The sequence below is a fragment of the Aphanomyces astaci genome (assembly GCF_000520075.1).
Source record: "Aphanomyces astaci strain APO3 unplaced genomic scaffold supercont1.11, whole genome shotgun sequence".
Lineage (NCBI taxonomy): Eukaryota > Oomycota > Saprolegniomycetes > Saprolegniales > Verrucalvaceae > Aphanomyces > Aphanomyces astaci.
Window position 1 is genome coordinate 108,664 of NW_009798274.1, and position 15,090 is coordinate 123,753.

Below are 15,090 nucleotides of genomic sequence, written 5' to 3' on the forward strand. Positions count from 1 at the left end.
ATCCGGATAGATGGAAGTATGTATCCGGATATCCAATCATCCGGATACTGATTATCACAATGGTGAAGAGGTGCATCGAAATCGACCAAGATTGTCGATGGCGCCGAGGTATGCACATGCATGCTCGGAGAATGACGAGAAACCACATGGTGTAGGTCCAGATGAGCTCGGACGTGACGTGGACCTCACACGGCAGGAAGTGCTCATGCTCATCAATGGCGACAGCGGCCCCCCACCGTGTTGTTCATTGTCCCACCCAGTGGTTCTGAAATATTTATTCTGTACTTATTTTTTCGAACTTGAGGAATGCAATATTTCCTTTTCCAATAGTGTAGTACTATTTTTTTGAGTAGACGAATAAATAACTTACTCTTTTTGAGGCGCTAAATAAATAACTTATTCAAATAATTCATGAGAATACCGTTTATTATTCAACATGTTCCTAACTACATACCACTTCATAGCTTTAGCAAGTTTGGATAGTCTACTACAGTATACTAGTATTCACTTTCAAGGACATTTGTGTAACGTAGCGGACGCGGAGGTAGAGACGGCAACAGATGGCTGCGGTGACCAAGCGGCGCATGGACTAGAAAGCTGAAGAAACGGATTTTCGACCGTGACGACGCCATGATCGCCGTGACTCTCAGAGCACCAACCGCCGGACCAAGGAACCTCAATAAACATTCATTCATTACTACTAGTAACTGCGTAGTAGTATTACTAACTAGTATAAAGTCGGACACCATGCGAGTACGTTGTACGTGGCTGGCCTAAGCGACAAGGCCGTCGTCGTTAATCGTAGTACATACTACCTCTGTCCCACTTACTTGGTACAGTGCTCCAGACTACTACACTGTAGTACTTTTTAGGATTTAATATGGGAGTATTTCAATCAATTCAAGGCTCTGTGGTAGGCATACTGTTAAATAGCCAATTCCTCAAGCAATCTGAACATTAATTCAGGCGGCTGTTAGTCCTAACTTTGTGGACAAGAAAGAAAAGGGGAATGATGATCAATTTTCACCATACTCATCAGTTGGTTTTGCCAATTAAGATCTGAGTGTTGAATTATGTACAAGCTGAAAGAAATTGTACGTACTGGGACCGATATAAGTGGGATAACTACATACTTCCACGAAGTATACGTATACTACAGTAAGGATTGTAATGTTTATTCTAAACTGGAGAATGAATCGACACAACGAAATGTACTGAAGAATTTAGCCAATCAGATTGCAGGAAACCATCATCAACGTTTAAATAGTGTGTTATTTCAACTAGTGTGAACTTTTTACATAGTTACAAAAAAATCAGTACAAAGTATCGATCGATAGATTTGGCAAAGAATCCGCACAAAAGTCCAAATTTTGGGTAAAATCAATTTTCATGTACTACGTTGACATCAACCTTGGTACTACGTTGACATCAACCTTGGTTCATGACTACTACTATTCATAGTAACTACGTTGTAGTACTATTAAAATTAGTACAAACTCGTACAAAGTCGTTGGCTATTTTATCCCGACTTAAGTGTTTACTTCTTGAACGAGAGGGCGGTGCCGTGTTGCGCGAGCGCCGCCGCGAGTGCCGCGGATCCATTCACGTGCTTGACAAACTCTTCGACGGACACGTCTTTCTTGTTGGCGGCCGCGCCGTGCGCCACCGCATGCGTCGGGTGCGGCAGGATCGTCGCGAATGCACGGGCAACCACCGTCGCCTCAGTCGACCACGCCGCCGGGTACGTTTGGTGGCGACGGGTGGACGCTTTCCTACTCGATCCGTCAGACACATCTCCATCTAAGGACGTCGTACGGCGTGCTCACGACGGCGGAGGACACGACCGCGCCTTGGAACGCAGGGGTGACCCCGATGGAAGGGTCCCAGATCACCCCGTGCGCGGCGGCAACCTGCGCGCCTCGCAAAGCAGCGTTGGCTACATACACCATATCCGTTTAATATTGGTTCCACAATACAAAAAAGAGGGCATCCCATATATATATATATATATATATATTCAGAAATACTATTTGTACACACCAGCGAGTGAATCCTTGTATAGAGCATCGACATGGACACATTGTGAAGAAGGGCTAAATTAAACAGACCGAGATTGGGCCATTTTGAAATATATTGGAAAACGCTTCAGTAATACACAAACGCATATTGTCAAGTCGATTTGAAATTACGAGCAGCACCAAATCCGCAGACAATATCGAACGACCAATCAAAAACCAGAACACAATTCAAGTAGCCAATCAAATCCACTGTTCGACATCGAATTAGTGTGTGACAGAAATTAGTGTGACACTAGATGATTTGTACATACAATAGCCAAAGAATCAATCGATAGATTTAGCGAAACAGCTCCAAAGTTGGGTAAAAACACAAAACTAGAGCCGGTCTGTCTGTACCTCCAAACACCAACGTCGAGGTGGAGTCGGTGGCCACGACGTCGGCCGCCAACGTCACGGGGGCGCCGGCTTCGTCAGACGCGTCGAGTTGCGCCTTGAGGCTGAGCACGTTCTGGAGCAACGACTCGATGGACACGCCGCCGCCGCGGACCACGAGCTTGGCTTGGGTGAATCCGTCGAGGTTCGTGTCGATGTTGTACGCGAACGCCGACTCGTCCTTGTCCGTGGACGACTTCCACACGACCAAGATAGGGCGCGGCTGCAAATGAGCATGTCAAGGTGACGACGTTTTGGTCCATGATGATGTTACCGTGTGCGGGTCTTTGAGGGTCGGAACCTTGGTGAGGAGGTTCGCCAAGGCATGGGCAACGCGAGGCGTGTCCGACACCACGCGGATCTACAAGTGGTCAACATGGAAGTCTACTCGAGTGCTAGCGACGTACGGGCGTGCGAAGGGCGGCATGTGCGCCGACGGCACCGTCCGAAATGTACAAGTCCGCAGAGTGCGACAGCTGCTTGGTCACGTCGTTCCTGATCGCGACATGAGAATGCTGCTGATGCCACGTCAAGGAACATACCAGAGGTCCAGGAAAGGTCCCGCAGGCGAGTTGGTCGCGGTGGCAGCAGGCGCAGCAGCATTGGCCACGGGCGCGGCGACAGCGGCGGCGGCCGCCAACCGGTCCAACGCACGGTTGCGGTAGCAGTTGTGCAGCGGGGTGATGTCGTCGTCACCGAGACTCCAGTTGACCTCGAAGTTGTTGGCTTCCGTTTCTTCCGGAAACGAGCCGATGAAGTGGCGCGGGCCCTTGACGTCGGGTTCCAACTCGGACGCAAACGACGGAGTCGGCACAGCAGTGCTGCTCATGGCACGCACCACAGAGACCTATGGATCCAACCAACTTGTCACCATGACCTATATGCGTGGAGATAGCTCATGGGACGTACGCGAACAGAGCGGGAAGCGATAGCGACGGCTGCGCGGCGAACGACGGCGGCAGCTTGCATCTTGTAAAAAATGTCTGGCCGGCAACCATCGTGGGGGTCATGTATCCGGCACGACGTCAATGTCCGGATAAAAGGACTTCACACAGTATGTCAAAAAGATTGGAGGAGCCGGGGATTGAACCCGGGGCCTTCCGCATGCAAAGCGGACGCGCTACCACTGCGCTACACCCCCGATATATATTTATTTCTCAAATAATGTAAAAGAGGTATAAATGCTAACTATGGAATTCTTGTTCCTATTGTGTTAACGAACGAATTGATCGAAAAGTACCAACATTCCTCTCTACTCGAACCAAGTGAACATGTCTTCCTCTATCGCTACCTCGACCGCGTCACCGTCGCTGCAACCCGTGACGGCCCTATCTCCGTCTGGGGCGCCTACGGATATGATGAATCCAACGCTGCATGACTCGGTGCACTTGTCTGAAGAGCTCCAGCCACTTGAGACTGCAGGTACGGCCAGGGCTGCGGGGCGCGAGAACACTGGTAGGAATTCGGACCCGCACGACCCCGTCGCTCGTGACGCCGGGGAAGGCGACCCAGCTGAGGCTGCTTGGCTCAGCGCCGCCACTGGTCGGTGCGGTGGATCCTCGCGCTGTCGAGCCTCGGCACCAACCACTCAGCTCCCAAGTGGAAAGAGATGAGTCGACGCCCTGTCAGCAGCCAATCAGAGCTCAACATTCTGTCGCTGCTGAAAGTACGCCATCAAGTCTGCGTGGAACCCTACCTGCGTCGAGTGGTCGACCTCAGCGACCCGCTGTCAAGTGCAGTGCCCACGCCAACGCCTCCTACGTACGCATAAGTCATGCGACGTGGAGGACAAGCATCAAGAGAATCAGTCAAGGTCACGCTCTGCAGGCCCACACGCGCCAACTTGGCCAAGCTGATGGAGCTGGCTTCGGACGAAGCAACGTCCGATGACGCCATGTTTTAAGCGATTAAGGACGCGCTCCCGTACCCCAAACGCATCGGCACGACAACGTTTTGGATTGACACGAGCGACGCCTTGATGTCGCAAACGAACGACAAGATCATCAAGAGCCTTTTCGAGGACAACAAAGACGCTCCCTGGGCCCACCTCATGCAAGACTTCGTGCAAGTAAACAAGGCACGTGGTGGAGATGTTGTGGTCACCGTCACCTACGAGGCGACTCAGATTGGCATGTTCGGGCAGTCCATCCGGTTCCTCGGCAAGGAGTTCTCTGTGGTGGATTCCTCCACGACGGGGAATCGGAACCCGTCCCAACGGCAACATGCCGACCTACACGACCTGTACTACATGGACATTGTAGGTACGCGCTTCAACTTTGATGCGCGAGCCGTCCTCAACGCCCTGCGTCGCTTGAAGACTAATCCAGTCTTCATCAGTTACAAACTTGCGTACTCGTCTTCGACACAAAAGTCCAATACACATCCCAATATTTGGCGGGTGTATTTTAACACGCCCTCTCAGCCAGCGGCCCTGCTGGTGAAGGGACACCCGGTAGACCAAATCATGATGCACGGGGTGCATTACGGCGTGTTCGTCAAAGATTACCAACTTGCACCGAGTCGCAATGGTCGTCGACAAACTCACTGTATTGATCTGGACAAACTGCTGGCGACATCCAATACTTTTCCTGAGCCACAAACTCAGGAGGGAGAGAATAAACGGGATAAGGTACACGCTACCGACGCAGTGACAACTCCTGTACCACCACATGAGGGGCACAGTTGCGTCCCCATTACAGACATCCCGATCACAACGGACATACCCATGGAGGAGGAAATTGCCCAGGTAGACCTGGACGCACCTAACGTGCAAGCGTCCACAGAAGTTTTCCAATCAAGCATGGAGGTCGAAGACTTTGAGAAACCTCGCAAGCCTCTGAAACGGACATGCGAAGAGAAGGGGGACTCCAAATTGATTTGGGTCACCGATAACATGTATGACGCTCTGTCGCATGTCAATGTGACGTCTCGCACTGTGACACTACCACAAAAGCTCCCGGTGATTGCCTACTGTATGGATATCATCGTACCGTCTTCAACAATGTATCACTCACGCACGAGTATTCGACGTATGAGAACTCGTGCCAGCATAATCTAATGGCACCCAAACTACTTGACGATGAAAGAGATCATTGCAACGTTGAAAACACGTTGGGTGACGAGCGTGTTGCGGACGTAGCTCAGACGAAACTCACCGAGGCTGCTGCCACGGACCCGGTGGACATTGCACCTCTACTATTTGGGGCGAAAGTAGTGGAACTATGGAAATGGATCAACACTGATCCATACAAAGCTAATTGTGATCTCACACGGGTATTCCTGGAGGAACCCAAAGCACTTCGGGTGGTGGCGCACCTACATGCATGGCATCGTTGGCTGGTAGCCTCGGCTCTTCCAAAAGTCACCCCTTTCCACACCACCTTTGAGACGGTGTTTGGACGGAAACCTAACGAAGAGTTCATGCGAAATGCATTCCCACACTCTGCACAGATCTCGGCTACGCTCCCTAAGCCCGCAAGAGTGGGGGGTCCCGATTGAGGAAGTCGAACTAGCATTATCGGCATTCGAAATCTGCTTGCAACTCAAATGGCACCGTACTTCTTCGAAGAAGCATGATTGGTTGGTGTTACTATACGAAACAACCAGTTGTCTGGCTGCCTGTTAACAAAACACACAACATGGTTGCGCCGGACACACTATGGAACCTGCTTCACTCGACAGTGGGTCACCATCTCGTAACACAAATGCGGACGACCAATCCAGGAAAGTTAATGGACACGTTGGCTCATCTCCAAGCCCACTACCTCCTATACGAGGCATATCGCATGCTGATGTTCGTCCCTGGACCGGTCCCGACGCTTGCCTTCGGCACCCCATATCGCATGTAAGGGCATCGCGGCTGTCCAAAACCACACCAACGCAAACCATACGACACCACACACACGACCTAACCGAACGCATCTTTCTCAACCATCTCCTCGACTTCACAACCAACTCCCCCCTTCCCCACCGCGACGAGCACATCAACCAAGCCGTCGGGCAACGAATCCTTGGTCCGAGATTATCACATCCGAACTGTCTATCCTGACGGCTAATATCAATGGATTCAAAGACAATGGACACCGTCTAGTTGGTCAACTTCTGGCACGACATACAGTTGTGGCGCTCCAAGAAACCAAACTCCGAGACAAATTCCAGTTCGAGAAGGTCCGATTCCATCTGGACCATGCCCTCGGGATCAACAACTACTTTCTCGCAACGAATGATCACCGTAGCGACTCCGTCGACCCTGAGGAGCGACGTAGTAGTGGTGTCATGGTCCTCTTTCAAAAGGAAGTTCCGGGTTTCACCCAACTTCGCCATCTTTCCGACCAGGATATTCGGGACAAATACATGGTTGTACACACATAATGGGAGCACTTTGATGTGTACTTTCACAACGTATATGCACCCGTCTCCAACGACACCCGGGAGGAATTCTTTGAAGAGTTGCCACGGGACTTCCCTCCCACAGCGATTCATATTGTGATGGGATATTTCAATGTCCCCCAAGATCGAGAATTAGACTCGCTGGGCGACGTAGTTACACATCATTCTGGACGGCGTGAATGCATGACATGGCTGCAACACCTTGGGGTCATTGACGCGTGGCGACTTCATCACCCACACGATCAAGTGTTTTCCTCGCCCAAAGCCAAGCACCGATTAGACTACATCTTTGCGGATACATCTCTCGTACAGGAAGCCTACCTCAAGTCCTCCTACTTTGAGTGTCCCGATCCGACGGATCACCTTTGTCACTCGGTCACGTTGCTCCCCAGTGGGCTGGCTCGTTCTCGTTCCTCCTGGAAACTCCCCAAAGAACTTTTGGTTATTCTGGAGGTCCAAAGTGTGATCCGCGAGGAAGCTCGAGCCCTACTGGTACAACTCGACAATGCCACAAACATTGGTGTATTATGGGCTGGCTGGAAGAAACGCATTCGACGCTTCCTACGGCAGTACCACGCACGATATACAGTGCGCGCCAAGTGGATAAAGCCACCCTATTTTTCAAGAGAAAAATCCCGCCAATCAAGAGTTCTGCTCCGCAAAATGCACCAGTTAAACGAGTATGATTGGTGGAGTTTTCACATAGAATTTTAGGTCAATTCGTTGAGTTGAGCGTTGTTGACTGCAACATTAACGTTTTTTGACCGCACCAGGGAAATAAAGCCACATGCAATTCAGACCCCAAGCAGCAACTACACCCCACGCACAGCTAACAGACTTTTGTGACGTGCATGGTAAGCACTATAACACACAAATACACCCCGACAACGAACAATAATAATGCCATAGGATGGGTAAAGACGCTCAGCTTTCTCCTGCTGAAAAAGGCGCAATTTTGGCCTTCTGCAAGGCCGGATGCTCCAACCGGGCCATCGCAGGCGAGCTTGGAAGGTCGAAGGATGTTGTGAGATGCTATTTATGCGACCCAGAGGCCTACGGCACGAGATACAACGGCATGAAGCCGAAAATTCTCGTTGGCAGTGCGTGCCGACTTATGCTCCGGGAAGCCTCCAAGGTTGGATCGTCCGCGCGACTGCTCAAGGCCACCCTGAATTTGGACGCCTCACTCCGGACATGCCAACGACGCCTGCAACAAAGTCCAATTCTCATCTACGAGAAGCGGAAGCACATACCCAACATCCAAGCCAAGCACAAGATCGCGCGGGTGGAGTATGCCAAGCGACACCTCCGTGAGTCAACCAAATGGACGAGCTTGGAAGGTCGAAGGATGTTGTGAGATGCTATTTATGCGACCCAGAGGCCTACGGCACGAGATACAACGGCAAGAAGCCGAAAATTCTCGTTGGCAGTGCGTGCCGACTTATGCTCCGGGAAGCCTCCAAGGTTGGATCGTCCGCGCGACTGCTCAAGACCACCCTGAATTTCGACGCCTCACTCCGGACATGCCAACGACGCCTGCAACAAAGTCCAATTCTCAACTACGAGAAGCGGAAGCACATGCCCAACCTCCAAGCCAAGCACAAGATCGCGCGGGTGGAGTATGCCAAGCGACACCTCCGTGAGTCAACCAATTGGACTGAAATCATCTGGTCCGACGAGAAGAAGTCTAATCTCGGTGGACCGGATGGGTTTCAGTCCTATTGGCTTGACTTACGGAAGGAGCCTGACACCTTTTTGACGCGCCAAAAGGGTGGTGGTGGCGTCATGGTCTGGGGCGCTTTTTCGTCGAAAGGTTTGTCAGAGTTGGCCTTCTTGGAGGGCAACCAAAAGGCTGACGACTACGTCGAAACATTGGAGAACTATTTGCTCCCCTTTGGCCATTGCCACTATGGCCCCAGATTTACGTTTATGCAAGATGGGGCGTCAATCCATCGGGCGAAGACCACAATGGCCTGGTTTGCGGAGAATGGGGTGGACATTTTTGACCACCCTTCCCTTTCTCCCGACCTAAATCCAATTGAAAACTTGTGGGGGGTCCTAGCACGTTCGGTTTATGCGAACGGACGTCAATTTATGACACTGCATGACCTCGTCGAGGCCATCAAGCGTGCATGGTCTGGCTTGAGTCAAACTTATCTCGACAAGTTGATTCGATCGATGCAAGACCGTTTTGTTGACGTTGCAGTAGCTAAAGGAGGTAAAACAAAGTACTAATAAATTGATTTGGGTCAATAACAGCGATTTGTGTTGAAAATACATTGATTTTTCTGAGGTGGCTTTAACCACCTGGCGCAGTGATTTTTCATAAAGTTCATATTGATTACATTTTCGAAGTAGTTGTGCCCGTAGAGTTGGAATCCTTTTGTAATTGGCATATCAATTCGTTCATAAACGACTGCTAATCGAATAAGGAAACGACGATTCGATTTCCATGCGTCACAGAATGAAATGTCCGCCTCACACTTCTCGCCCACCTAAACGGAGACTGTACAATGTTCCGATTGTGGAGATGCAACAAAGTGACGGATCGTACACGTCGGATCTTGCTCTCATCCACGACGCCTTCCATGAACGGTGGAGTGATATAATGTGCGAACGCGACTTCCGGTCTCCCTCTCGAGTGATCAGGCGTCGTTTTCTGCGCCTTCTTAACACGAAGTTGTCCTACGCACAGCGAGATGAGCTGGACCAGCCCATCACCAGCACCGAGCTTGCAGCTGCAATTAGAACAATGCATCCGAACAAAGCACCTGGTTTAGATGGGTTCTCCACGGGTTTCTACCAACTTGACCCTCCACTCTTTGGGGAAATCCTGCGAAGGGTTTTCAACTACCAGTTAGGCGAGCTGTTGGGCATGTAGCGCAGTTCGGCTGTCTCCGTGTTGTTTAAAGGAGAAGATCGACGCAACACGGGCAACTATCGCCCCATTTCGCTGATTCCTGTCGAGGTGAAAGCCCTGACTCGAGCACTAGCATACCGAGTCAATTCGCTGCTCCCCCTACTGATCTATCCCATACAGAATGGAGCTGTGAAAGGACGTCGCATCCACGGCCATGTGTTGTTTCTCCGGGACCTTCAACACAAACACACGCTCGATGGCGAGGAAGGCTACGCTATGTTTCTCGATTTTGAAAAGGCGTACGACCGCATCAACTGGGACTTCATGTTTGATACTCTGGAGCCCTTTAACTTTGGTCCTCGCTTCCTGCAGTGGCTTCGGCTTCTCCACAACCACCCAGTGGTCCACCTCGTCATTAGTGGCACGCTCAGCCAAGCCATTTTTCAATCGCGAGGTGTGAAACAGGGGGACCCATTGTCCTCCCTTCTCTTCGTCCTGTCCATGGAACCGTTAAGCCAACTCCTCCGTGACCATGAGGAACTTGACATTACCTTTTCGGAGACTCAACTAGCCACAGTACTACTGTTTGCAGACGACACAACCATATTAGCGTCGTCCATGGAGAACGTCGAGCGTCAGCTTGACCTTGTGAACGAGTTTTGCTCATACACTGGAGCTCGACTCAACCGCAACAAGTGCAAAGTACTGACTTTAAACGACAACCACCCCATCCCAGTAAATCCCCGTCTCAACATGATCGCTAGCATGGTCCCCATCCGTTACCTGGGCATACATCTTGGTCACCGGTAGAGCTCCAAAGGACAACTCAACCTCATTTCCGACACGTACTATGCCTCCTTCATTACATGGGGATGCCGAGTACGCGCCCTTAAGGGTCGGCGTCTCATTGCTAACCCCATGATACTATCCAAACTGTGGCAATACGCAGCAGTTCTACCATTACCATCGGACCTGACTAAACAATGGCAGACGATGTTGACCAAGTACATTCTGGACCGACGCGTACGCACGAGGACCGGTTTATCACCCCAACCAACTACATTTTGGCGTATAACCGACTCGTAGGGCTACGCGTTCCTCATATTCCATCACAACTCCGACCTCAATGTGTTCGACGCTTACAACTACTTGTGCTATCGGATTCAGAGGATGTCGGAATGTGGTCCATCCTCCCGAAGGAGCTTTGGCAGCGGTGCACCAGGCCATTCCATCGCCCGCGTCGATGGGATGCTCTGTTCTGTGCCCCAAACATTAGAACAGCGCTGCTCAATCTTTCTGTACTGCCATCATTTTGGCTGCACGTGTGGGCCGAGTGGGGAAATGTTCCAATGACTACTCTTTGGTAAAGCTCACCTACGGTTGATCAACTCCTCACTGCACCACTATGTTTACAACGCCACTTACTGTTCTTAGTCCCAAATCTTGAATGTGATACGAGTCTCTCCATTGCACTACGATCTCACCGTGGTCGGTACCAGTATCTTGCTGAGTGAGGCGTCCACTCTCTCGAGGACATTCTCACTCCAACGCAGACATGACCATCCCGTGAGGAGTTTACCCTCCAACAAATCGGCTTTGTCGATAACTATGATCGCAGAGAACCTCGACCGACGTCGTTTGATCAGTTCTACAGCTTTTTCGCTCTCATCGTGCGTTGTGTATGCGACATTATTGGTCGCTCAGTAAATGATCCCTTCCCTCCGTGCAATGGTGACTGCGTCCCGTTTACCAATCAACACCGTTTCACTTGTAGCCCAAGCAGCGCATTAAGAAAGTTTGTTTGCATCCCCCACCAATGACAAAATAACATTCACTCCTATCTGCCGACCGCAACACCAACACCAAAATCCGGACCTGTGAAACGTTGACCCCATTATTAAATCTCCCCCCACCTGTGCAAGGAGACTCATGGTGGCGTCTGATATTTCGTATCTCCCTGTAAACTACTCCTTGTTGTTCTTTCTGCAAGACAAACATCCGAGCATTATGGAGTGTTCATACCCGAGGTGTATAGCGGTGGAAACGATGAGACATGTACTTGTGGAATGTAGTTGCTTCACCCCTGTCTGGGCATGGCACTTGGCAACAAGACGACAATTTGGACTATCCTTCACATGAAATACCATATCAGATCTGGACCTCGTGGAGGTGGGCGTTGTTGGTAGCAGTGACACTCCACTCCCTGTGGCGTCAACGTAACAACACTAGGTTTGAAAACAAGTCCCCTACGTGTATCCCCGTCCTACGGCTGACGTCTATAGTGTCCTGGAGCGCCAGTGTCCGTCGACTATTACGTAATCCACAACACCGAACGACAACAAATCACTACGATTTTCGCACGACTTCAACGACATTCGAACTACTCAACGTTCTGGACGTCATATCCACGTGCCTTCTCACCTCCCACATGGACAGCTCCGCCATGACAAGATTGATCCACTTTTTATTTATTTATATTTGTATATAGCTCTTATATGAAAGTTTAGGGTTTAAAGTCAAATCACCCACTTGAACAGTCCCGATATATTTATATTTCTCAATTACTACACCATTTTGCAGTTAAGTTGGACGAATGCCCGATGTATTTGGCCGGATATATTTGGTGGTGTGCCCGATATAATTAGCCATGTGCCCATTTAATTTGGCACACCGAGGTCGTGTGCCCGATATATTTGGCGGTGTGCCCAAGCAAATGGCCATCTGCCCGATGAATTGTGTCGTCTGCCCGATGAAAATGAAATAATTCAAATAATTATATTCCATGGATTGCAAATCAGTTTTGGTGGAAACATCATGTGGTTGAAGTTCGGAGGAAAACGCGCGAAGGCAAGAATTCGAAATTTATACTTGAATAAAGTATAGTTTAAGTTCATAATGCGCGCGCTTTCCTCCGACATATTGAATGCTCATTATTCAAATCGCCAAGGAACGCGCAGCATGGACGTAGCTGCACCCCCACGAACTCCGGTTATGATGTCAATTGAAGTACTAGGTAACCCCCTATGTAGCCAGAGGCCCCTACAAACGCATAGCTCTCTCCACAAAGCAACGAGTCGTCGCAGCGTTCAGAAATGACGACGGCTGGAAATTCGTGGTGCTCGCCAAGGGGATAAAGCAAAGCACTGCTCGAAAATGGCTAAATAGGGGTCGATGCTTACCGTTTGAATCGATACGCGCTACGCCTCGAATACTTTTACGGATGAGCGGAGGCTATGGACGCCATCACATTGGCATGTGATGTATGTTTCATTTCGAATGAATTTTTATTGAGTTCAATTTTAATTTGAATTATTTCATTTTCATCGGGCACACGACACAATTCGGGCAGATGGCCATTTGCTTGGGCACACGGCTTATTATATCGGGCACAGCGCCAAATATATCGGGCACACGAACTCGGTGTGCCAAATTAAACGGGCACATGGCCAATTATATCGGGCACACGGCCAAATACATCGGGCATTCGTCCAACTTAACTGCAAAATGGTGTAGTAATATACAATAGATATAAATGTTCACTATGGAATTCTTGCGGAACATTGGAGATGCGCTTTGAAGCAGCCATGTGCACGACATTACCCAAGCTAAAGTGAATACAAGGTAAAGAAGGTCGACTACGGCAAACCTTAATCCTCCTGTACATATGCTCCTTAATTTTGCTATTAGGTATTTTGATTAACTGTAAACTACAGTAACGCAGTACTCGGTGCACTTTCCTCTATGTACGTATACTACGTAGTATGTATAATAAGAGGTAAACTGTGACAAATCACGCACATACTAAAACCTAGATACATGTAATGTCAAATGCTCGTAAAGTGACATTTTGGTTTGATTGGACCCTACTTTATTGCTGGCGCCACCAACGAGCTCACTCTTTTGCTCCACCACCAGCAACTCGAAGCCACCAGCGCAAGCACAGCAGCAGCAGTACCATGCAGCACGACGAAGTCATTTGGGGTGTGATCAACAACCAGTTCTGTTCGTTTAAGAGCAAGTACGTGTCCACATCCTGTGGTTCTTCTAACCTCGTCCATGTTTGATTCTCATGTGTCGTCCAACCCAGGCTGCGCGAAGGCTCTGCGTTTTGCCGCAACGAATACAACGTCACGGGTCTTTGCAACCGGTACGCCACGACTTGTAAAGTGCCTTGCACGTGCTTATGTTTATGTCATAGACAATCGTGTCCTTTGGCTAACAGTCGGTATGCCACCATCCGCGAACACAACGGCGTATGCTTCTTATACATGAAGGTACAACGCTAATCTATGCCAGTCCAATATATTAAAGTCCCTGCCATATATACATACTCACAACCAACTAGACCATCGAACGCGCACATTCGCCTAAAAACCTGTGGGAAAAGATCAAATTGTCCAAGAATTACACGAAATCGCTGGCCCAACTGGACGAACATTTGCAATATTGGCCCAAGAAGCTGCTCCATCGCAACAAACAGCGCTTGACCAAGATCCATCAGTACCTCATGCGCATGCGGAAACTTCGCATGAAGACCAAGCCCAACTTGGTGGTCATTTCCAAGAAGATCGAGCGCCGCGAGTCGCGTCGGGAAGAAAAGGCCAAGGTCGCCGCCAAGCTCGGTACGTCGTCTAGTAGTACTAGCAGCATCGTCGTCGTACTCATGGCCTACTACAGAAACGTCCATCGAAAAGGAATTACTCGAACGGTTGCAAAAGGGCACGTACGGCGACATTTACAACTTTCCTGAGCGCGAATTCACCAAGCTGTTGGACGAACACGAGGAAATCGAGAGCGAGCAAAGCGAAGACGAAGAGGTCGAAGAAGAGGTCGAATACGTCGAGGTAATCCTTTATTTGAGCATATATATATATATATATAAATGGATGGCCAATCGTCGCATAGGACTTTGAAGATGAGAGCGACATGGAGGACTACGAGCAACAAGGGTCGGATAGTGACAATGACGACGATGACGAAAGCAGCAGTGATGAAGACCAACCCAAGCGCAAAAAACCCAAACGACAGCCGACCCAAAAGGGTCCGTACGTCGAGATCGAGTACGAACACGAACAGGAATCCGCCACGTCATAAGCTTAATAAGAATGTATGTACATCAACCTGTTGAGCATGCTGGAGCATACTATACTATTAATACATAGCCAGGGCAGTACTAGTAGTAGTATTAACTAAAATGGTAGTCGGAGTTCATTTGGCTGGAGTGCCCGCACTGGCCACGCCCTGAGTCTAGTGATGAGATCGTTCCTCCCTTGCCAACTACTGGTACTCCGGACCTCGAAGAAGATGAAAGGCTCAAGGTTGGGGGTAACGAGTACATACTGTACTGTACGGCCAACTCAAATGCGGTCAAAGAACTCCAAGGCCAACAGC

General features: G+C 49.7%; 3 protein-coding genes and 1 non-coding gene across 5 annotated transcripts; 2 read left to right on the forward strand and 2 right to left on the reverse strand.

Annotated features, from left to right (window-relative positions):
- Positions 1-1,437: 1,437 nt before the first annotated feature.
- H257_05680 (hypothetical protein) lies at positions 1,438-3,431 on the reverse strand. The gene is made up of 7 exons (XM_009830615.1): positions 3,360-3,431; positions 2,993-3,297; positions 2,858-2,945; positions 2,725-2,811; positions 2,415-2,673; positions 1,816-1,936; positions 1,438-1,772 (listed from the first exon to the last, which is right to left on the reverse strand). The coding sequence occupies exons 1-7, from the start codon at positions 3,417-3,419 to the stop codon at positions 1,538-1,540; spliced, it is 1,155 nt and encodes a 384-aa protein (XP_009828917.1). The 5' UTR covers positions 3,420-3,431; the 3' UTR covers positions 1,438-1,537.
- Positions 3,432-3,519: 88 nt separating this feature from the next.
- Positions 3,520-3,591, reverse strand: H257_05681. The gene has a single exon. It is a non-coding gene; the product is annotated as a tRNA-Ala (tRNA).
- Positions 3,592-3,721: 130 nt separating this feature from the next.
- Positions 3,722-11,052, forward strand: H257_05682 (hypothetical protein; the record flags this gene model as incomplete). Its single annotated transcript, XM_009830616.1, has 13 exons — positions 3,722-3,992; positions 4,043-4,116; positions 4,170-4,331; positions 4,363-4,978; positions 5,099-5,345; positions 6,300-6,463; positions 6,541-6,806; positions 6,828-7,408; positions 7,749-8,179; positions 8,218-9,044; positions 9,721-10,401; positions 10,510-10,722; positions 10,786-11,052. The coding sequence occupies 13 exons, from the start codon at positions 3,722-3,724 to the stop codon at positions 11,050-11,052; spliced, it is 4,800 nt and encodes a 1,599-aa protein (XP_009828918.1).
- A 2,525-nt stretch (positions 11,053-13,577) lies between these two features.
- On the forward strand, positions 13,578-14,821 carry H257_05683. Of its 2 annotated transcripts, XM_009830617.1 has the most exons (6): positions 13,578-13,717; positions 13,787-13,846; positions 13,898-13,973; positions 14,045-14,321; positions 14,377-14,543; positions 14,605-14,821. In XM_009830617.1, exons 1-6 carry the CDS (start codon positions 13,656-13,658, stop codon positions 14,791-14,793), a joined length of 831 nt encoding a protein of 276 aa, XP_009828919.1. In that variant the 5' UTR covers positions 13,578-13,655; the 3' UTR covers positions 14,794-14,821. The 2 variants fall into 2 exon arrangements, with proteins under 2 accessions (XP_009828919.1, XP_009828920.1); XM_009830618.1 differs by lacking the exon at positions 13,578-13,717 and having other exon boundaries at positions 13,758-13,846.
- Positions 14,822-15,090: the final 269 nt, after the last annotated feature.

What these genes read in the sequence shown, in the direction of transcription:
- H257_05683 (XM_009830617.1), top strand. Translation starts at nt 13,656, where the DNA reads ATGCAGCACGACGAAGTCATTTGGGGTGTGATCAACAACCAGTTCTGT. An exon ending in TTCTGTTCGTTTAAGAGCAA is followed by an intron (nt 13,718 to 13,786) that starts GTACGTGTCCAC and finishes CGTCCAACCCAG; the next exon opens with GCTGCGCGAAGGCTCTGCGT. An exon ending in GTCACGGGTCTTTGCAACCG is followed by an intron (nt 13,847 to 13,897) that starts GTACGCCACGAC and finishes TTTATGTCATAG; the next exon opens with ACAATCGTGTCCTTTGGCTA.
- H257_05680 (XM_009830615.1), bottom strand. Translation starts at nt 3,419, where the DNA reads ATGCAAGCTGCCGCCGTCGTTCGCCGCGCAGCCGTCGCTATCGCTTCC. An exon ending in CTCGACGTTGGTGTTTGGAG is followed by an intron (nt 1,937 to 2,414) that starts GTACAGACAGAC and finishes TGGTGTATGTAG; the next exon opens with CCAACGCTGCTTTGCGAGGC. An exon ending in TCCGCCGTCGTGAGCACGCC is followed by an intron (nt 1,773 to 1,815) that starts GTACGACGTCCT and finishes CGGATCGAGTAG; the next exon opens with GAAAGCGTCCACCCGTCGCC.